Source organism: Mirounga leonina, unplaced genomic scaffold (assembly GCF_011800145.1).
Source record: "Mirounga leonina isolate KUSES-001 unplaced genomic scaffold, KU_Mleo_1.0 Mir_94, whole genome shotgun sequence".
Taxonomy (NCBI): domain Eukaryota; kingdom Metazoa; phylum Chordata; class Mammalia; order Carnivora; family Phocidae; genus Mirounga; species Mirounga leonina.
The window spans coordinates 36732854-36756439 of NW_023270855.1; the positions used below are offsets into that span (position 1 = coordinate 36732854).

The window sequence follows — 23586 nt, forward strand, 5'->3', positions numbered from 1 at the left end:
AAAGAAAGAAAGAAAGAAAGAAAGAAAGAAAGAAAGAAAGAAAGAAAAACTAAAAAAATAAATAAAAAATAAAATAAAATTCCATTTCTTCTTCTGGACATAAGAAAGGTAAATTAAAGAGGAGCTTACGTCACTGAGAATGTTGAAGGCCTCGTTCAGAGCTATATCCAGCATTCCAATTCCTTTGGCAAAAAGTTTGTCCAGATGCTCCCGGAAGTGCTGGAACAACAAAGCAGAGAATTCATTAGCATCCGAACTGTTACATGAAACACCAACCTCCAATGAACAGGTGCACACTAAGACCAATGAGTCTGGGACCAAAATGGTCATAATGTGTTTCCATCCTTCAGAATTCAAAACATAAGAACCTGTTCAATATAAAATTTACCTTCCATACGCATTTTCAGCTTTGATTACATTCTAGGGGAAAAATTCATTGAATTCTGGTGGAAAGTACTTAATTTATCTGAAGTTCTTACTTTCCTTTCAGCTCCCATGACCCACCCTGTCCCCTTCTACCCTCAAATTTCCCACTCCTGATCACTTCTAGGACTCTGCACATGCTCTCCTCCACTGGGAACCCACCCTCCATCCATTTCCTGGCTCTCCCACCACATTTTCCTCTCACCTATTTTTGGGATCTCAGTTTGGACATCACCCCCTTCTGGCCTAGGGAAACTTCGCAGACCCCCATCTCTGAGACTGCTTCAGAATGGTTCCTTAGGACCCCATGCTGCCTCCCATGCTCAGACCCACCTTGCACTTAGCACTCTGGGTATAGAACTGCCAGTTAAATTCTGCCCCCACCCAAGACTGTGACATTCTGGAGACCAGGCATGTCCGGTGGCCTACTCTCTCTCCCTTGATGACGACATATCTGATACACAAAAGGTGCCCAAACCACCTCCAAAGAGAAGGATAAAGACTGGATCACAAGGTAAGACTTGTGATTACGGCAAGGGGGACACAGGCCAGAAATCAGAAGAGCTTCAAGGAATATGCAAAATGGGAACAAATCTCTTCAGAGACATCCCCAAGGCCCATCTGCCTATGTTGGTTCCACAGAAGCCCAGCATCAGCTGAAGAGTAAAGGCAACAAAGAGAAGTAACTGTGGAGCCCATTATGTTTCTGCTTCTCAACAAAGATGCAAGAGTGGGTCCAGGCATGTGCCCAGGGACACATGAGCCGGTGGGATGTCCACTGACCCCACAGTGGCACAGCTGCTTGGCATTATTTTCCAACTGCCCTCTTCCAAAACTACTTCTTTTCTACTGAAATGAATTACTCTCTCCTCAAAGGCATCCACACCCTTGTCTGCTGGAGAAACTGGACGGAGGAGTCACAAGGAGGGAGAGGGGCAGGAAGGGTGTGCTCATTGAAAATGTTGGCTAGTGATTTCCCGGCTGAGGAATGGCTTTCTTTCTCTGCCATACCCTGGGGCCCATCAACACCCCAAACATTCCATCAGCATGGTGACACCTACTCATGATGTGTCTGCCTTAGAACTCTATAACTGATTGCGGAATAAGAATAGATCAGAGAGATCAATCCTAGGATGTGGCCAATGGTTCTAAGATGCTCTTCTCCCTGGGCCCCCTCCAGGAAGCAGCAGGGGCCACTGGTCGTGGGGGTGGGCTGCAGGTTTGCTGGCAAACTGGACTGGAAAATTTTGGTGGGCTCCTCACAGTGATTCAGCTTTAAAGACAACCAGACCTAACATGAATCAAGATTGGATTTGAAGTTGGCTGCTCACCCTGGGAATATTCATGTAACCCACAAGATCCCTTCTTGGGTCCATCCCTCCCTCACAGCAATCATACCCTCATGCTCACCAGAGCAGCCATGGTTATGGAAACCTGCTTCATGTTAGGTCCTTAGCAAATATCATGCAATTGTGTCCTCACAACAACCCTGTAAGGTTCCATCAACCCACTTTGCAGATGGGAAGAGTGAGGCTCAGCACTGCACCCCAATTCACACACCTCCTAGCTGCCCGGCCCAGGTTCCACCCCAAGTCTGCTTCACCCATTCTAATGCCTCCCTTTTTCTGCTATACACCTGCTACTTTGTTTGTTTGTTTTTTAGTACTTTGTATGCCAGGCACTGGCCAGGAGCTCTTAATCTCTACACCTGGGCTACAGCAGAGTCTACAGGTGACTATCTGAGTCTACAGGCTTACATAGTGGGGGAGAGAAATGCTGAGGGCCAGGGACTTGCTGTGGCAAACCACATGGCCAGAAGCCAAGCTTTGCGCTTCTCTGTTCTTCCTGCTGAATGTCCAAGGCCCAGCAGGATGCTGAGCACATAGCATGTCCTTCTCAAGCACCCAGCGAACAAATCCAGACAGTTAACTAAATCTGAAGAAGCCCAGGTGTCCTGGCTGCACGTGGGCAGGAGGGGATCAAAACAGATCAGTCTGCCTTCTCCAAGAATCACTGCCCTTGGAGACCTGACTCGCAGGTGAGTAACGAACGGCCACCAGGAAGGACTTAGTTAGGCTCCGCAGGCACCTCAGGACAGATCCCACACACCCTACAGGACATTGTGACATGCCCATCACGCAGCCTGCAGAGGCTGGACTTTAACAGGTCCCAAGTTCACATTGCTGTGACCAGACCCTGCCTTGACAAGTTCGTTCTATTCATCTGATGTCATTTCTGTCAACTGCATTTAATTATGCTCAGCTACACAAGTTTACACAGTATTTTTTTTTTAATAACATAGCAACCCCGTTTAGTTTGTCTTTTAATCCATGTGCGGCTGCATTTCCTTTTCATCCATGTGTCATGTGCAGAAAGACTGCTCCAGGCAATAGTTGGTTTTATTGCTGGACATTTAGAGGAAAATGCAATAACATGCCATGGAGTTCCCCTCAACTCGATTTCATAACAAGGTCAGTTCTGATTTTATTTCTTCCTGGGACAATTCTGGTCCCCATATTACATGGGAAAAATATGTCCCCAGGTTAAGGGGTTCCAAATGACATCTCAGATGAAGGACACTCTCTCTGTTTCTTTCCCTCTCCTCTCCCTCATGTCCAGACTCCATTTTCTTCTATGCCACACGTGGACCTAATCTGCTCTTCCAGCCTGCGTTTAACCCTCAGCCCACCTCTCGTCTTACACAAAACCAGGGCCTTGCCTTCCAGGGAATCATCCCCAGTGATGTGGCCCCACCAAGAGCTGCTCTGTCCACCATGGCAGTCATGAGCTAAATTTAGCCATTGACAGTAAATTTAATTAAAATTACATAAAATGAAAAACTCAGTTGCTTCATTCCCCAGCCACATTTCAAGTGCTCAGTAGCCCCCTGTGGCCAGTGGCTACTGCACTGGAAGGTGAAGATCAAAGTACACCTCCATCATCGCATAAAGGTCTATTGGACAGAACTCACCTGGAGACACTCGGGCTAAAAGGGTCCTTCCCCCTTACCAACCCACTGACCAAGGGTGAGTCAGAGGAAACTCTAAGGCTTCTACTCAGTGAATGTGTTTGGTTTTTGCCTGTTCAACACCCATCCCCCTTCTGATTTTCCTTCTCCCCCACCGCCTCCTAATTCATATGGTTTGGGTGAGGCTAACCTCTCTCTTCCTCCTTCCCAGATGAAGGGGTGAGCCCATCTATCAGGCTTGACCAATTTGTGAATTCCATCCCAAATTCTACTAGGTACCATCAGGCATGGGCATATGACCCAATCCCTGGGCTTCTACTGAAATGTGGGGAAGAAAACTTTGTCTCTACTGAGATTACCGAGAGGTAGGGAAGAAGCCTGGGGCTGCCAACAGCCATCGAGCCACTGGGCAGGAAGCTCTCCCCTGAATAAAGGTAACGGCCAAGGAGAACTGGGCACATAATGGGGGGGGGGCAAGATAGAACCATGACAGCATGGCTTGAGCTCCTAGAACAAGGCATGCCTAGCTTTTTCAGATAAGTGAGCCAATAAATTTGCTCCTTTGCCTGACCAGATCTAGCTGGATTTGGGCCACTTAATTGAAAGGAAAGGACCTTGATGACCACAACCATCACAAGGACCCTGGCCAGAACAATGCCTCCAAAGCCCCGCCCCTGGATTATAACAATCCCCTACATCTCCTCCATCCCCCTCCTCCCCTTTCTAATCACCACATCACATCGAGTGGTTTACTTGTCCTATGAGTGCTCGTGCCAGAGTAAGGCGCTTCACGGCACACTCCTGGTGCGCATGGATTTAACGCCCACTGCTTTGACTGCTCACGACATGGAGTAATTTGCTAAGGAGGAATCCTAAGCATATGTACTCCAAGGGTAGTGTCTGGAAGAGAAGGAAGGGGCCTGGCCCACCGCTCTGCAGCCTCTTCATCAATACAGATTTCTTCTTCTCTACTCTCAGTTGTGGTTGCTCTAAGATTCAATTTTTTTTTTTTTTAAGATTTTATTTATTCATTTGAGACACAGAGATACAGAGAGAGAGAGAGAGAGAGAGAAAGCATGAGCAGGGAGAGAGGCAGAGGGAGAGGGAGAAGCAGGCTCCTCGCTGAGCCAGGAGCCCGATGTGGGGTTCGATCCCAGGACCCTGGGATCATGACCTGAGCCGAAGGCAGATGCTTAACCATCTGAGCCACCCAGGAGCCCCAGATTCAAAATGTGTAATATTTAATGCTATCACATTATAACTGTTGTATGTAAGCAATTGCTATTTAGACTCCATGGACTCTGAAAGAAAAAAAAAAAAAACTGAACCAAAATTCAGGAGACTGAGTCCTAGTTTCTGGCTATGCTATTTACCAGCTATGAGACCCTGAAGCAGGTAGCTTTGGCTCTCCAGCCTCAGTTTTGCTCCCTGTGCAATGAGCATGGGAACGCTGCTACACAGTGGGAGGAGAGTGAGGGCCCATCAGTGCCTCGGTGCAGCGGGCAGAAGCCAGGCAGCCTGAATTCCAACTTCCACACTTCCCCCCACCCTCTCTCAACACCTGAGTAAGCCACTGCCTACATCTGGGCCTTTAGCTCTCTCCTAACACAAGGGGTATTGGGCTGACCTCTCGCTGAGAGTACAGGAAAGAAATCATCTGAAAGAACAGTGATGACAGAAGAATGGGAGACTATCTCCATTTCATATTCACTAAAATAAATATATGAAAAAAAAGTCCTACAAAACTTTATACCTCAAATACCTTCTATGCCAACTTCCCCGTTTGCAGCTTTACAATCTAATACAGGCCTTGGGAAATGACTTCTTTTGCCCTGTGAGGGCCAGATTTTATTACATGGAAAAAGACACGTGGTTGAGACCCGAGTGCCTTCCAGAGCCCGCTCCAGAGAACAGAAGGTTCAAGACTGCCCAAGCCAGGAAGACACGCCACAACAGTGTGCCAGGAGGTGGCCAGTTTCCATTATTTTTTTTTCTAAATTAAAATAAACAATTTATTGGAAATGGTGACAGTTCCATTTTATTATTAAATTTCAGTAAAGGAGGAGGAGGGTGGCTTTTTTATCTTTGCTTCATGCACTCAGCCAGCATACACTGCTGCCCAGGAAAAGGCCTCGCTTCCAAAGCAATTAGTGCAGCTTAATGCCTGGGGAGAGACCCGGGAGCGCCAGCAGGCGTAACACAGCTCGGCTGCTTATCTCTGCGAAACAGTCACAACGTCCAGGCCAGCAGAGGGTCCTGGAGAAATAACCCTCTCCCTCCACCAGCGTTTGATTTAGTTGACTCCACACTGGTAGTGCTCTCTGTGATAATAGCAATCAAGTTTTCTCCTGTCAACATAATTATAACAAATGCTTGAGTCCTCCCAATTAAAAGCAAGGGACTAAAGGGAAAAGTGGACATCGGGAAACAAAACCATCCCCCATCCACAGAGCTGGTGGTCCTGGCTAGGAGGCTTTAGGGGGGAGGCGAAAGGTCCCCAGTCGACGATCCCCATCCAGGTCACCAGCATTCGGCAGACCTGAATTTTACGTCCACCAGCTGTAGAAGAGGGTCACGGCAGCATCTCGGCCATGGGAAGGCTTTCAGAAATTCTCACCCAAGTCCTCCAGTGGCGGCCAACACTGGCTGAAGGACAACTGTATGCCGGGCACTGTGTGTCTTTCATGCATCACCTCACCTGGTCTTAACATCCTTAAAAGGTACCATCAGGTTCCTGGTTTTGACATATGGGCAAATGGAGTCTCCGAACGGTGAAATGTTTGCCCAAGGTGGCCAAGCAAGTATGAGGAAAGGGAGTCTCCAAATGCAGAGTCCCATACCTGAACCCCTGTGCCACACAGCCCCTCCCAACACTCAGAGCACAGCTCTGCACATCCTTGATCCAGCCCAGCCTGCGGGGGTGTACAGAGTCTGAGGGGTCATGTGCAAAGCTGCAATCCCATTCAGGGCTGGCTTCCTGGGCGTGTGACCTGTGCAGTCACCCAGGGCTCCATGCTCAGAAGGGCCCCGTGCTTGGTTTAATGCTTCGCTGTCCCTGTCTTGAAATTCGTAATAATTTTACTTTTGAATGTGTGACCTGTAAACGAAGTCCCCTGGAACAGGATCATGCATGTGAGTAGAGCAGGTATGGGAAGTGTGCGTGCGCCCAGTGTGCCTCGCTGCCTGTTCACACCCAGCCCTCACCATGGCCGGGAGCCCAGAATCCTGGGGAACAGCGACACTGTGGGCCTTCATCAGACACGCTTGACTTTATTAGCTACTTAGCACTGTGCTGTCTGGTGGCTAAAAGGACATTTTTTTTTTTTAAAGATTTTATTTATTTATTTGAGAGAGAGAGAGAGTGAGCACGAGAGGGGGGAGCGGGAGAGGGAGAAGCAGACTCCCCGCTGAGCAGGGAGCCCGATGTGGGACTCGATCCCGGGACTCCAGGATCATGACCTGAGCTGAAGGCAGTCGCCCAACCAACTGAGCCACCCAGGCGCCCTAAAAGGACATGTTTATTGACAAACTAAAATTCAGAAGCTACAAGTGAGGGTACCCTGTACAGGACCCCCCAAAGTCAGCTCTATTAGTAATAGACACGCTCCCACTTGTCTTCTCAAAGACGGACATGGCTCGTGTCCATTAAGTCAGCCCAAACAGACAAGCGGTGTCTGTCTCATTCTGACGTTAGACCCCCCTGAAATCCCCGTGACCCCCTTTGCCGCTGAGCTGCAAACACAAAGTGCAGAAGCCCATCGGCCAGAGACCCAGAAGGCGTCCATACTTGTCTTCTGACCCGACTAGGATAGATGCTAGGCCACGAGATGATTTAGTATAAATATGGATATAATTCCTCCTGACCACACCCCTGGAACCCCAACGCTGGGATGACCCTCCTGGGCTCCAGTTCAGTCTGAGAAATCCCCTGGCTGAACTATACTGCATCTTTTGGGGGTACACACACACCAGGGACCTAGGGCAGTGCCCAGTCAATAGAGTTTACAGGAAAGGCACACACCTTGGGGGCATTGCTACCCCCAAATCAGGCTCCAGTGCATCAGACCGTCATTAGATTCCAGTGGGAAAAGTAGACAGTGACATGGTGTTTCTCAAACATGAAAACGGAATGGCCCAAGAGGCTGGTGGTATTAAAGAGCAGGCCCAGATGTTTGCAATTTGGGGGAGAAAGTACAGACACTGACAGAACCTTGGCTGAGCCAGGCCTGGTTTCTCCTTCATGTCGTCTACAACAAATTGAAGTGTCTGAAGGTAGGAGCTGTTTCATGCTAATGCCAAATTGGAGACCGGAGAGATCTCCTGGACGTGAACGATGAACACTGTTTCACACCGGTTAGTCACGTTAGTGACGACATCATTTTGATGGCAAAAGTGCTACTTCTGCCAGGTGAGATGGTAGTGATGAGCCCAGAGCCGGCGAGTGTCTATGGTGGGAAAGTACCTATGGTAGGACAGGAGCCTCCACCAAAGCCGTCCATGGTGGGGCAGGGCTGTGTCCCGGACAACTCGCGGCTAGATCCTGTGAGTTCACTGTCCTCCCCATCAAGCATCAGAGGGAACCTGCTCTGGGCCTCTTGGAGAGACTGAGCAAAGCCACAGCCCAAATGCTACTTGGACAGAAATGCCTGCTTTGTGTCCCAACTCCGTGCAACGGTGTGTGTATCCACGGTAGGCCTCACCCTTCACATCTTTTGGACATTTCTGAAGGTCCAAGTTCATCCTCTATAAACTTTATGAAAACCTTGATTTGATTCAAATCTGCTTCTTGGAGGAAGAATGCTTTCATCAGTTTCAGTGTGCAAGAGCAGACAGAAGTCACAATTTTAGTTCATTCCAAGCACCATGCCAAGCTCTGTGGAAGCTCTGACTCTGAAGAGATGAGTATTTAGAGTCAGCATCCAGGGAGAACGGAATGCAGAGGCAGCCCTGGGATCTGGAGGGCTCTTCTTCATCAAGCCTTCCCCTCATGGTCAGGGTCAGGAGGACACAGATGCAAAGCTACAGCCCAGAGTGGAAGGTGGTGGATGCCGAGAACACACATCTGGAGTCACAGTCCGGGGCGGGGAGGAGGGGGCGGTGATGGATGTGCCTTGACCCACCCCCCCACTCGCCCACTCAGTGACAGCAACACTCATTTCTGGGACAGCCTGGCAAGGACGTGGGACCCCAGGAGACGACTAAATGAGAACTTTTTCTGTATAATCGCTTGGAAGATTTGCATAGTTTTACAAAACTTGTACTCAATTAAAAAATATTTGTTTCAATGATCTCTGTATTTTGCCAAATTAATTACATATGGATATCAAATTTAATTGTCTGAATGGAAGAATCCATTCTCATCCAAGTCTGTGAATAAACAAATACCCTGTACAGCATTACAATTTTTTTTTTTTTTTTTAAGGGATGTATCAACATTTGACCAGTCCCCTACTGATGGAAGTTTAGTTTTTCAGTGTCTTATTGTGTCAGACATTACTATGGTAAACATCAATGTACACAGATCACAACGTCACAGAAAGTTACTAGGCCAATGATGTCTTCATTTATACCATGCAGGGTTACAATGAGAATTTAATGAGATAACATAGACCAAGTGCTTAATACAGTCCAGCACATATGTCAAGCAGTCAGCAAAGGTTCAGTCAGCATCACTAGCAGGGCAGCACTGGCACTGTATTTCGAGGCTAGTTAAGTACCCAGATTGAAATTATGAAAACAAAAACAGAAGACCCCTACAAGTCTATCTATAGCAAAAGGGAAGTCACTGGCTCTTACCAGGGGACAACTGGGAGTAAGGGCTCAATGATGCATTCCAGGCAGGGCCTCTGTGTGTCTCTCGCCTGGAACCACTTGGCTTCATTCTGCCAGCAGGCTCCTGACCACACAGCTGCCTCCATCACCGGTGTCACACGTACCTGGCACAGACGGCCCAGGGGACAGAGCTAAGGCTGCCAGATAATATCAGAATGCCCAATCAACTTTGAACTTCGGATAAGCAAACATGCTGAAAATGTTTCCAGTGCTGACCTGAAATTCAAAGTTAAGCGGGTGCCCTATTTGTTCGTTTGTTTGTTTTGCTAAATTGGCACCTCCACACCAGACCAATTTCCACAATGTTTCTATCAGAAAAGTTCCCAGAAACACTCCAATTAGCCCAGCCTAGGTATGTGTTTGGGCCTGAGCCAATCAGGTGGCCAGGGAATGGGACCGTTGGCTTACCCAGGTCTGGATCATGTGCCCGTTTTTGAACTTGAGGTTGTAGTAGCAAGAGCTGAGGAAGGTCCCACCTAAACTTCATTGAATGGGTTTGATATAGACAGAGGGATTTCACTGAGGGGAGGAAGGAGGGGGATTCAGGACAGAGAAGAACTGATGTATGAGCAGCTTGTGGGCGAGGTGCAGTCCTTCACTGGCTTAGTCCACATTCTCAATGTGCTGACACAGCCGGGGAAGCAAAGACGTGTCCAAACACACACACACTTCCACAGTGAGCAAGGGCTTTACTCTGCAGCATACGGAGAGGCAAACACATGTAGAGAGGAGATAAGAAACAAACGGCAGCTTTTCCAAGTGAAAATCACAATATGCCTCTTAAAAGTTAGAGTAAAGGATTTCTAGAAAATAGGTGGTCCTGTGGATGGTTTGAGGTCTAGTAGAAAGAATGCCCGAGACAGAAGAAAAGATAACACTGCGATAACTAGTATTTATTGGGTGCTTTCTATGCACCAGCCTTGGCTTGAGCACTCACAAGTAGCGTATCCTTCAAGCCTTACAACAAGCCTAAAAGATACGGCATTCTCATTACTCTCATTTTATAAATGGAGAAACAGATTCAGATGGTTCACATCACTTGATAAGATCTCACAGCTAATGAATGGTAGGGCTGAAATTTAAATCCAAGCATCCTGTCTTTAAAATATATATTGTCACCACCCCCCGCCCAAAAAATTCCTTTTTGTTATAGAAAATTTCAGTTACCAACTCATGGTGAATCTTATTTTATCAACATCCCACCACCACCCTCTTCCATCTCCCTTATGGGAGCCAGCCTCCAAGATGGCCTCCAATGATCCTCCCCTCCTGACAGTCATACCCTTCTGTGGGGCCTGCCCAGGGCCACTGCTCTGTGATCCAGAGTTAGACTCTGTGACCAAGAGAATACAGCAGTGATGATATGCCACTTGCAAGGTTAGGTTGTAAATGACACTGTGGCTTCCATTATGGTTGCTTTCCCAATCTCTATTGGATAATTCACTGCAGGGAGGCCAACCACTTTGATGGGAACAGCCCTATGGAGCTGCCTACATGGCAAGACACTAAAGCTTCCAACCAATAGCTATAAAGAACTGGGATCTCTTCCCAACAGCCACATAAAGGAGCTTACAAGTAGATCTTCCATCCTAGTCAAGCCTTCAGATGACTGCAGCCCTCAGCCAGCATCCTGCATGCAACATTATGAGAGACCCTGACCCAGAACCATCCAAGCAAGCCATTCCTGGGTTCCTGACCCTCAGAAACTGTGAAATAGTGTTTCTCATTTTAAGCTGTTACATTTTGGGGTAATTTGTTCTACAACAATAGGTAACTAACACACTTTCATCCAGATTATTCTGAAGCACGGCATCACATTATTTCATCTGTGAACATGTCAATATAATATGTATCTCTGAAAGAAGAAGACTTTTAAAACTAAAAGCATAATAGTCATTACACATTATGTCAATCACAGCCATAGTCTGAATCAGGATTCAAATAAAGTCCCCATATTGTGCTTTGTTGAGGGGTCTCAAATCTCTCATTCTAGGGTTTTTCCTTCATTATTTTCTCACAATTTTTCATTGAAGAAACCAAGTTGTTTGTTATGAAGAGTATCTCAGAATCCAAATTTTACTAATTGCCATTCTGAGGTGTCATTTAACATGTTCCTCTGTCCACTACACATTATTAGTAAATTGATGGTTAGATTTAGGGCTTGATCAGATTCGGGGCTGACTACTTATGGATGAATGGATATATTTACTTCATTTATGCTGTTGTTTTCTCTCAGACAAATGTCTGGTAGTCTTCTTGTGATGTTGACAGCCATTGATGCTCAATGCCTAGATTCATTAATTCATTAGGGGTCATATTTTAATTCTATCAACACTCATCATTTATTAGATTAAAACTTTCTAGAAATTTCTAGAAAGAGAAGCTTCCCTTCTTGCACCATTGAGCTGACTGAGGAACCATTTGCAGAGGAAATTTGGATAAATGCTTGCTGTTCTTCATTCATTTATTGGTCTTCAAAATAAAGATTGGTCCAAAGGTGACCAATAAGGGGTTCCCTCCCTCTTTTTTGAGTATCATTATGAACTTGTGGTTTTGCTGCCTCATATTTTTGTCATCAGCATGGACTGTAACATACATCATGCGTTTCAATCTGTTGGTAATTTTTTAGGAAGAGATGCTCAATTTTCCCCATCTTTGGCCAGTGGGAGCCGCTTCCCTTTAGGGTTGCAACCAAGTCCTGTTACAGGAGTTGATATCTTCAGGATCATCTTGTTCATTTCCTGCCCTGACCTAGAATCGGCCATTTTTCCAAGGAGCCCAATAAAACCCCTGTTCTTAACCACTCACACTCTACAGCCTCCATGTTTTCCTTGGGTAACAGAGGGAAGGAGACACAGAAGAAAAAGCCAAAATGGGCTGACTGAAGAGTCAGAGAAGCAAAAGTTACTGGAGAAGCTCATGAAGGGCATAAAATGTGGTGTGAATCTCATGGTGGGCAAAGGACAAGGAAATAAGGTGGTGAAGTACTTCCTAGACACAGGTCAGGAATTTACTCCAGGAATAGGCAACACGGTAAGAAAATAAAAGATGGAGCTAGAAGATGAATTTTATGAAAGGGGCAGGACTGGCATGCTTAACTAGGGTGGGCTATGTGCTTGGCCAGGACCATAGAGAGAACTCAAATTCCACTACCTCAGGACTGGAAGGGGCCTCCAAGGGCATCCATTTGATCTAACCTCCACCTGTACTGCGTAAAGTGAAGTCTGACTGTATTGACCCCACATCTTTCTTATTACAGACTCTTCTTCCCTTTCCCCACGGTACACATTTTATCTCAACATCCTTAGCCTGCTGTTGGTTTATATGCATTCAGTGAGTCACCAAATACTGATTAAGAACCCATGAAATGTCACATACTATACTTGATCAATTAAGCAAGAGCAGATCTGGTGTACAGACTGCAATTGATGAGTACACAGATACGTGCAAGAGTAACAAGAGCAATCAAGGAAAGGCACTCGGTAGTTTGATAGTACAGCATATGAGCACTGAGGGAGGGCCCAGAGATTAACTAGGCAAAGGCAAGGAGACTAGGACATGAGAGCTGTAGGTAGAGAAAGAGCGTGTGCCAAGGTCCTGTGGGAGGAAGAAACAGAGCACACATAAATGACTGTATTAAGGTCACTGAGCACAGCGAGGGAAAAGAAACATAAACCTGGAGAGACAGGAAGGAGCCAGACCTGGTAGGAACGTGTAGGCAACATTCAGAACTGTTTTCAGTAAGTTATTAATTAGAGGCTGTCAAGGCTCAAGAGGCTTTAAGACTCAGAGCTAAGACAGAATGACATAATATAGAACAAGAAGCCTTTCCCAGGGACTCCCAGATCAGCAGCAAGGGGGGCCATGAGAGTAAACCAGAGCACAGACTTCACCAAACAGGTGACAGAGGCCTAGGGCCATCCACACCCTGAAAAGCAAACCTGCAGTAATCCACAGGAAATGGGCTCATGGATCCTCAGTCACAGGACATGAGGTCAACAGAAAGCTTTATAGACCCCAGGCATGCTCTCATTCCAGGAATTTAAGATTCAGTCACTGGCAAGGTGAACAAAATAGCAGAAGAAATCTCTCCAACAAAGAATTTTCTGACATGTGAATAAAGGAATTTTTTTTTAATTCACTGTCATTATAAGATTAAAGATACAACTCCTATAAACACTCCAGTTGTTTTTCTGAAGGAAAATGCCTCTTTACAAATGTGCAGTCTACCTGACAAGTACAAATGCAAATTAATAAGCATGTACATTATAAGAAATCCCATGTCTCCAAGTCACAGATCAACCGAACATCAACTATGCTAAGTCCTGCTGCTTTGATCTACTTACTGAGGACAGTCTCATCATGTTCCTTATTTGTATCCACCTGTGCAGGTCACACACGCTGCCCGTCTTCATGTCCAGCCACAGAGACAGTGTATGTTCACAGTGGTTCACTGCAACCCCTCCCGGTATCTGCCAGCGCCCCCAGGGGGTGCCGGGGTCCGGCTTCGGCACACAGACTGTTGGTCTGAGGAAGGCAATGGTTGCTCGCATGTCCTAGCTGCTGCTGGCGTGCCAGTCATTTCAACTGGCTCAAAAACCAGGTTTTCTCGCGCTGATCAGATTAGCTGACCCGATCCCTTCCTGCACTTGTTGCCCTCCCCGGTTGTCAGGGCATCTTCCTGGTGCCCTGGAAGTTATCTGCTCCTCTGCCTGGTAGGCAGTAGGGTGGATGCGTTTAATTTAATCTCTACTCACCTCTAATTGAAATTAAAGGGACTTTAGGAAGAACATCATTATTCCCATCAGGTAGAGAAAAAGAGCAAAATATGCTAATCATCTGACTTCTGGAAAATGCTCTTTTCTAATCTAATAAAGGCAGGAGCAGAAGTAGGTCCATTATTTGGGGCTCAAGCCCTCTCTGGGCTGCCCCTGACTTCACCTGCACAAAGTCGATCTGTCCTCTTTCTCTGTTGGTACCACGTCTTTGGGCTGCTTCTACTTCCAGGTGAGCTACGATGACAAGTCACCAGAACGGTGATTAAAGTATTGGCAGTCTAGGAGAGGGTCTCCGGGATCCATCTGGAGAAGGGCCTTGCAGTCCGCCTAGGTCAAAGGTGTCCCTGCCGGGACATGTTCAGCCATTAAAGAAAAACAGAGATTCTTCTCCAAGGGAGCTGCGCTTTACGGAGCTTTGTGGAGCTTTTATCAGCTCCACAGGTTGTCAGGCTGTGAGCCTGCTCCGCTCCCCGCTCCCCAAGGAGAGCAGAGGAAGGGGAAGGAGGCCAGCTGGGAGAGGGAGCAGGCTGCTGGAGTGATCTCAACAATGGGACAAGACCATGAGGGCACCAGCATACTTTCTTTTAACCTGTCCTTTGAATGTGCTCCTCCAGAGAATATGTTACAGCACTAGGAGTAAGTTAATACAATGCCTGATCTTTTAAAAAGAGATAAAACACAAACACTCCTCTAACATTCTGTGTGCTGAAATTCATTTATTTAAAAAAGAAAATGCCACACAACTCCCATATGGAATTCTGCAATAGGCACTGATTTTTTTTTTTTTTTTTTGGACTCTTCTCCTTCCTCTCCCTGCCAGAATCTGAATGTCATTTTCAGGGTAGCACCATGTTTTAAATACAACCTTCCCTAAGACCATAATTCTGGTCCAAGCCTGCAAAGATTCTTCTGAGTATTCTATCCCTTTTCTGGTACCAAGTTAGAGAAAAGAACGATGGCTATGTGTCCCAGGCTTCAACCTTCCACACTTCTAGTTTTATGGACACTTCTCCTTTGAGCATAGAAGCAGGCATACAAACTGAATAAAATGGCCTCTTCTGGTCGGCACGTTAGATGAAAAGTGACTTCACTGCTGAATGTTTGGAGTCAAAGTAGCGTCCTGAGGATCTTGAGGACAAAGACAAAAGACCACCCTGCTAGGGGGTGCCGAGAATTTAGAGAGTCATTTCAAAGCTGCTTAACAATGATCTTTCAAATATTCTTAAAACAGACATACAGTCTGAAAAATGGTCGACAGTTAGAAATGTCACATGACTCAAAACCCCAGCTCAGCTCCATGTAACTCCCACACAAGAAACACCATGCACAGAGCACAATTTTAACACTTTTTCAATCCAGTCTGGCAGCGTCCATACTTTGCCCAGGCCCAGTTGAGACTTGGAGGGAAAGCTCTCGAAGGTTATTCCTGCAAGAGGCTTGGCCAAGCCGTGTGATCAGGTCTCCAGATGCAACCCTCACCTACACACACTTCCTTGGGTTCTAGGATGAGACGGGGAAGTCCTATGCATCATGACCGCATACTTGCAAAAAAGGGCAACACGACTTTTTGGTGAAGGAGAAACTATGAAATTTAGGTATTAGAGGTATTAGAAAGTTACGTATTAGAGGAAGATCTAAATGTGGGCCCTGGAAAACTCTGGAACATAAAAGCCAGAGAGTCACATCTAGTCTCTCAAATGCAGCAGGGTCAAACAAGCCTGTGTTAAAGTCTATCACGCAGCCTGCACTGGATCAGAATCTTGAGGTGGGCAGGGCATGGAAATAGACTTTTTAAAAGTATATGTGATTATTCTATGCACTGCTGATTAAAATCTGCTGCTTTAGGGGCACCTGGGTGGCTCAGTTGGTTGAGCATCTGACTCCTGATTTTTGGTTCAGGTCATGATCTCAGGGTTGTGAAATCAAGCCCCACCCAGGGCTCCATGCTCAGCGGGGAGTCTGCTTGAGATTGTCTCCCTCCTCCTCCCTCTAACACCCCACCCTGCCCTGCACTCACTCATCCTCTCTCTAAAATAAAAAAAATAAATCTTTAAAAGGCTCTGGGCAGTCCTACAGCAAAGAAGTTTACTTAAATATATTTAATCTGTCATTCCTCCTCTTCCCTGTTCCCCATCAGCACATCTATTCATGTCTCATTGTGGAACTACTGTTTCCTCAAATATATTTTTAAGACACACTGGCTTGGACAATTTAAAAAAGGTGTGTGTTGGGGGGAAGCATGGTACAGATTTGCTACGAACACAATCGGATGCTAGATTTCCATGCCACCCTCCTTATCTGATATACAATCAGTGCTTAAGACTTTTCTAACACTTTCAGATCCTATCTGAGTTATCCTCTGTATTTGTTTGCTAGGGCTCTGTGATATTGTGACTTATAGTAAGAAATATATATTTGATCTTCATTCATTATTGCCTTTTTTGGCATAGATCTCCTAAAGTCCTTGGGATTTCCTATGTGATAAGAGCTACAAGGTAAAAGGAGCATCCTTTTGTTCTTCATTACAAGCCCCTTTCAACCACACCTGAGAGTTTATGCTAACGTGGCATCTTTTGGAAAGCCCCAAAAGATGGGGGCTGGTTGTCAGGGAAACCAACCGACATTAGAACATTGGAACTTCAACCCTCCCACCCCCAAGACCTCCAGTTCAATCACCAATAGCCAGTTACTTAATTAAGTGTACCTATATAATGAGTCCTCCATGAAAGCACAAAAGGATAAGATTTGGTGCACTTCTGAGTTGGTGATCACATGGAGGTGCGGGGAGAGTGGCATCCCCAGAGAGAGAGAGAGAGAGAGAGGTGGGGGGCATGAAAGTTCTACATCCCCTTCCCACACACTTGGCCCTGTACATCTCTTCCATCTGGCTGCTCCTGAGTGATATCCTTTATAACCAGTAATCTAGTAAATAAGCTGTTTCTCTGAGTCCTGTGAACTACTCTAGCAAATTAAATGAATCCAAGGTAGGTGTCATGGGAACCTTTGCTTTCTGGCCAGTCGGTCAGAAGCACAGGTCCAACCTGGACTTGCAAACCGGTGTCTGAACGGAGCGGAGTGGGGGTGGGGTGGGCAGTCTTATGGGACAGAGCCTTAACCTAAGGGATCTGAGGCTATCTCTTATAGACAGTATGAGAGCAGAGTGAAATCTGTGGGACCCAATCAGTGTCCAGTGAGACCTGGAGAGCCGCTTGATGGTGGTGGGAAAATACAGGTCAGGGGCTGCCGTGACAAAGGACCACAGACTGGGCGGCTTCAGTAACAAAAGTGTATTTTCACACAGTTGTGGGTGTGGAGGTTGGAAGTCCTCGATCAATGTGTGAGCAAGGCTGGATTCTCCTGGGGCCACTCATGTTGGCTTGCTGCTGGTGCCTTCTTGCTGTGTCCTCACGTGGCCTCTTCTCTGTGCGTGCATCCCTATGTCTCTTCCTCCTCGTATAAGGACAGCCCTCATAGCAGATTATGGTCCCACTCGCATGACTTCATTTAATTATTTTAATTACCTCTTTAAAAGCCCCATCTGAAAATATAGTTACACTGGGAGTTAGGGCTTCAACATATGGACTTTAGGGAAACACAATTCAATCCGTTACGCTCTTCCAACTGCTCAGTCAAGGGGCATAGGTCTCTGTTTTGCAGGCAAGAAAACAGACCAGAGAGGTTAAGTAAGTTGCTCATGGTCACCAGCAAATATCAGAGCCTAGATCACAACTCAACAACCTCAACGTCAAGGGCTCCTTTCCCTTCCCTACACTGCTTAGTCCCCTAGTCCCAACAAGCTGCTTCCATGGCAAGGGGGTCTCTAATAATGCATGTCTATGATAGATTAAGCACTTTTTATTATGCATTCTTATTTCTTTGTTGTGAAAAGAAATTTGTACAAGACACTTTAAAGTCTGCAAGAGCCATGTTCATCGCACCAAGGGCAAAACCCACATCTTTCAGCAACACCACTGAGATGCTCCACAACGTGGTTTACTCACAGTGTGGTCTGAACTGGTGTTTGTATCTCAAAGTCTGATAAGGGAGGAAGAACCTAGTTAAGTGAACAGATTCTGGAGCCAGGCCACCTGTATTCAAAATCCTGTTCCCTGTTATTGTGTGTACAATGTTGGTAAAGTCTCCTCGCCAATAAATGAGGAAAACAGAACATACCAGCCCGGGCTGTTTGGGAAGGTCAAGTGAGATTATAGATGTTAGGTACTGAGCAAAAGGCCTGAGACTAGTAAATATTCAGAAATTGTTAGCTGCTATTAAGGACATTTTAAAAATATTTTTACTTTTAAATAATCACAGACACACATGCAAGTTGCAAAAACTAGTAATAAAGAGTTTCCATAGCCTCCCCCAGCTTCCCCCAATGATAGTATCTGTCCCATACAATTATCGAAATCAGGGAATGGACAAGAAGGATAATACTATTAAACTAAACCACAGACTTTATTTGGGGTTCATCAGTTTTTACATGCATTATTTTTATTGATTGTATAGCTTTATGGAACTTTATCACATGAATAAACTCTTGTAATCACCACCATACTCAGGATACAGAGCTGTCTCACCACCACAAACAAAATCCCTGGTGCCGGCCCTTGAGCTTTCCATCCTTCCCTCTCTCCTAACCTCTGGCAACCACTGATGGTTCTCTATCACTATGATTTTATTTTGAGAATGTCATACAAAGGAAATCACACAGTACGTAACCTTGGTATATGTGCTGCCGAAGCAAGCACCACAGTACGTAACCTTGGAAGACCGTTTCTTTTCAGCAACATAATCAACTTACTATCCATCTATCCACGTTGTCAGATGTATCCACAGGCCTTCCTTTTCATTCCACTGTATGGAAGGACTGACATTTGTTTATTCTTTAGCCTGCTGAAGGACATTTGGGTTGGTTCCAGTTTGGGCAATTATAATGAAAACTCTTATGAACACTCATCAACAGGTTTTTCTGGATGTACGTTTTCATTTCTCTGGGGCACGCACCCGTAAGTGGGCTCGCTGGGTCCTACGGTAAAGGGTAGGTTTAAACTAGTATGAACGAAAGAGGCTGGTACTGAATGAGCTTAGAAGGTGTGTCCTCACCGGGACAGGTACATGGTGAAGAGCTTGAAACTCCTTGTAACCGTGAGGAGCTTCAACCAGTATTAGAGGTTGAACGGCGTCCCTCGAAAGAGATATGCGGAAGTGCTCACCCCACTACCTCACAGCCTTACGTACGAGGGTCGCTGCAGATGGAATTAGTTACAATAGGGTTGTAGTGGAGTAGGGCGACCCCCCAACCTGGTATGACTGGTATCCTCATGCTATAGACGGAATGCTTGTATCTCCCCAAAATTCACATGTTGAAATAATCCCCAGTTTGGTGATATGTGGAAGCGGGGCCTTGGGGAGGTGTTTAAGAGCCTTGTAAAAGAGGCCTCGGAGAGCTCCCTCAGACCTTCTGCCATCTGGGAACCAGGAAGCGGGTTCTCACCCAGACTCGCAATCTGCCCACACCCTGACCTTGGACTCCTGGCCTCCAGAACTGCGAGAAATAGAAGGTGGTTGCCGAAGCCACTCCGTCTGTGGTGTTCATGACAGCCGCCCAGACAAAGACACCTCACGTGAAGGCAGAAGCACGGGGAGAGCATCACATGGACAGGAAGGAAGGTATGCAGCTGTAGAGAATGCTGGCAAGCCGCCGGACACTAGGACGGGATCCCCTCCAGATGTCGGGGGAGTGTGGCCCTGCGGACGCTCTGGTCCTCTTTTCAGACTTCCGGCCTCCATTGCTGTGAGACCATCCGTCCCCAATGTCGCAAGCCACCTGGTCGGTGGCGCTTTGTCACGTGGCCCTAGCAGACTGCCGCGCAGCCCTAATCTCAGGCTGCATGATTTTCAAGGTCTCTGAGAAATTCAAATCCGTGAACTCTGCCAACAAACACCACTGGCTTACAATTCTCTGAGGCCTTGAAAGTCATACAGCTTGAGACATCTGGTTATATTCTGCACGCTTCAGCAGGAATTTTATAGGTTTTACCTGTGAGAGGCCCAAGTCACACATCTTCAGAAGCCACACTCTGGCGCCCACGCTAAGGCACATGTGCAGAGAGCCAGGGCCTATCCCTCCCCCCGACTACATGACACGCTTAAGGTGATGATGGTACACACTCTCGCACTTAGTAACACGCTCACTTGCTGATGCACCAGCATTCTTTGGTTGCAAGCAACAGAAACTAACTTGGTCCAGCTTGTGTTGGATAGCTTTCAGAATCCACGGGAAGAGTCGGGGTACTGCTTGCAGTCAGCAGCATCCAACTGTTCTCTCCTGTCTTGACTTCTCAGAGTCCTGAACAGAAATCTCATCAACCTCTATGAGGGGGAGCAGACCTAGACTGATCAATTTATCCTGCCAAGGTTTCAAACTCAGGGTGCTACAAAAGAGGAGGATGCATGCAGGGCAGCCCAACACCCACAGATGAGCTACATGAGTAGCTTGTAAAGGAGCGTACGCCAGGGGACACAGTGTCCTGCAGCCAGTGGCTCCCTACTCAACAGACCTTGGTGATGCTTATTCCTCAAGCCAAAAACTCAACATCCTTAATATTTTCCTCTCTTGAACAACCACCATGGCTCCATTACAGACCTGCAACATCATATCTCTTCTGTTCTTCTGTACAAATATTATGGGTCATTCCTTTTAGGGATTTCCCCTTATTTTCAAAAACTGGTCCTCTGAATCTCTTTTCAAGCATGATAACTCCTTGAAGTCTGTTTCCCTGTGAATGTAAGGCCCTTCCTTCCCTGCATATTGTAAGCAACTCCTGGGAGCAGTGGGGTGGCTCAGCTCATCTTCATGTATAAAGGAGAACCTGTAGATTATATGTCAAGATCAGAGGTGGGGTGGTCCTAGCCGCTCACTAGTGATCCTCTCATTTCTTCCCACATATGGATCTTTTTTTTTATTATGTTATGTTAATCACCACACATTACATCATTAGTTTTTGATGTAGTGTTCCATGATTCATTGTTTACGTATAACACCCAGTGCTCCATTCAATACGTGTCCTCTTCAATACCCATCATCAGGCTAACCCATCCCCCCACCCCCCTCCCCTCTAGAACCCTCAGTTTGTTTCTCAGAGTCCATCGTCTCTCATGGTTCATCTCCCCCTCCGATCCCCTCCCTTATCTTTAATGAATGGAAAAAAATCATTTTTCAAATCTTCAAGTCAGTGACCTTTCCCCCACAACACTGGTGATCACTTTTCTATAAACCTACAGAGATTTTCAGAAGTCATAACTAGCTCTTTACAAATGAACACAGTTGTTCTAATTAATTGTACTGCAGTTCACACATGTAACAAATTGAGAGATTTTTTAACTGTTTTCGTAGATAAAAATGAACCTTATTCTGACTTAGCAGGGTAAAATTTAAATGTTAAATGTGTCATAGCTGTTTCCAAAATCCCTTCTCTAAATCCAAATTTAGTTACAATCATGGCAATAGATATTTCAGTGTTGGAAGCTGTCTCTCACGGAGAACCATGAGTAGTGAAATCACCACCATTGTTTATTTACAACAAGGTATGCCCCCCCCCAAAAAAAATTGCATAAGCAGTGATTTGCATTAGTATAGTTCTTTATGATTTAGAATATCCTTTCACACATCTAGTCCCTTCAAGATCCCTCTTTGACACTTTCTGTCCCTCAAAGAACCAGGTATTATTATTATTATTATTATTATTATTATTATTATTAGCTTAACTCATTACTCCTCTCCTTCAATATTTTCCTCCTTCTTTCATTTTCTATTTACATAGAGAAAGAGTCCTATTACTTGCTAAACCCAGCTCTCATCTTTCTTCTTCCCTGAGTACTTTGGGCATGCTACAACCTATCTGGATTGGTCCTCTTCTCCCTGGAACTATGCTAACATGAACATTTCAGAACAATTCAGACCCTTCTGGGGAAGAAACAGGAAGATCCCACCCAGTCCATCAAACTTTATGACCAGGCTAATCTACTTTGACATTCCTTTGTATGTTGTCATATGGTGCACTGTATGTACAGTATGTTCATAAAGTATACGGATACTCTGTGGTATAGATTCATATAGTATATATGAATAGTCAACCTCACCCGGTCCTGGGCACCCCCCTATATGACCATTGAAATTAGCACAGTCCCACTGAAGAGTCTAATCTCTTTCCCTCATTTCCCTCATTCAATCCACTAGCAAACACTGCCAAGTCTACTTCCAGGATATCTCCAAACCCATTTACTTTTTGCCCCCTCCAATGGTATCATCCTGGACCAAGGCACCTCTCTCCTGCACTGAGACTCAGAGAAGAACCCTCTGCTTCTCTTCTGACCTGATATGACCATTCTCCTCATAGCACTCAGAGAAAGTTTTTTTAAAATTTACATCACATCATGCCACTCGCCTATATAATGCATTCTAGTAGCTTCCCAAAGCTTTGTATGTGGAATGTGACCTCAGAACACCCAGGACATGGCCTCAGCCAGACTCTGACAAGGCATCAGAATGCAGCCTTCTCTCATGCTGGTCCCCTTTCAGAGGGCGGCTCCTCCGAGAGGCCCTTCCTGACTGCCAACCCATCCCCACCCAGTTGCTCTCTGCCACCTTATTCTGCTGTCTTCTTTTACAACACTTAGCTCTTTATTTCTGTTTGTTTGATCACTTCAACAGACATATATTAGTACCTGTTATGAGCCAGGCCCTCATGGAATTTGTCCTCAAATGTGAGAGGGAGACACTCAATGACCGAGTACAAGACAGAATTCCTGGGGCAAGTGCCCTGGATGACTGCGACATAGGGAAAGAAGATAACAAGGCTACAGTTTCCAACAGAGAGGCTGGGGAGGCAGCCTTCGAGCAGAGACCTGAGGCAGCGAGGGAGCTTGTCACATGGCTTTCTGGGCAGGTCCCTCCAAGCACAAGGAACACAAGTGCCAAGACTCCCAGAAGGGGAGCAAGTTCTGTGGGTCCAAGTCCAGCGTGGCTGGAGCTGGGTGAGGGGGAGGTAACAGATGAAGTCTGAGACAGAAGGGGTGACCAGTAATGCAGGTCCTCTTTGGCATTAGTCTAAGACCTTAAGCCACTGCAGGATGTTACACACATAAGGGGCATGATCTGACCTTTGTTTTAAAAAGATACAGCACCACTCTGCCTGCTGAGTGAGGAATGGACTATACATGAGGAGTTGTTGGGGGTGGAGAACAGTGTCAGCAGAGAGACCAGTCAGGAGACCGTTGTCACAGCTCAGGGAACAGGATGGTGGCTCAGCCTAGGGTGCCATGGAAGAACACATGAGGCACAGTCAGATTCTCGTTCTGAGGAAGACAGAGGTGACAGGACTTGCTGGAGGTGGGAGGAAAGAGAAAACACAAGGATGCTGGCAGGTTTAGGGGCTTGACTTTTGAGAGTCTGGGACTGCCATATGCTGAGATGAGGAAGATGGGATTGAGGAAGGTGGGTATGGATGCCAGAAACTTGAGACTCCTGGTGGATATTCCGAAGGCAGGGCTGAGATCACGGCTAGAGGTGTGAGTGTTGCT

At 46.2% G+C, this 23586-nt stretch overlaps 1 protein-coding gene across 1 annotated transcript in view; it reads right to left on the bottom strand.

The window, feature by feature from the left end:
• Positions 1–23586, bottom strand: part of CACNA2D3 (calcium voltage-gated channel auxiliary subunit alpha2delta 3) — an 856401-nt gene that overhangs the window by 400875 nt on the left and 431940 nt on the right. Inside the window, exon 10 of the mRNA XM_034997896.1 lies at positions 130–219. Within this exon, the coding sequence (XP_034853787.1) occupies positions 130–219 (90 nt within the window). The remainder of the gene's footprint in view (positions 1–129; positions 220–23586) is intronic.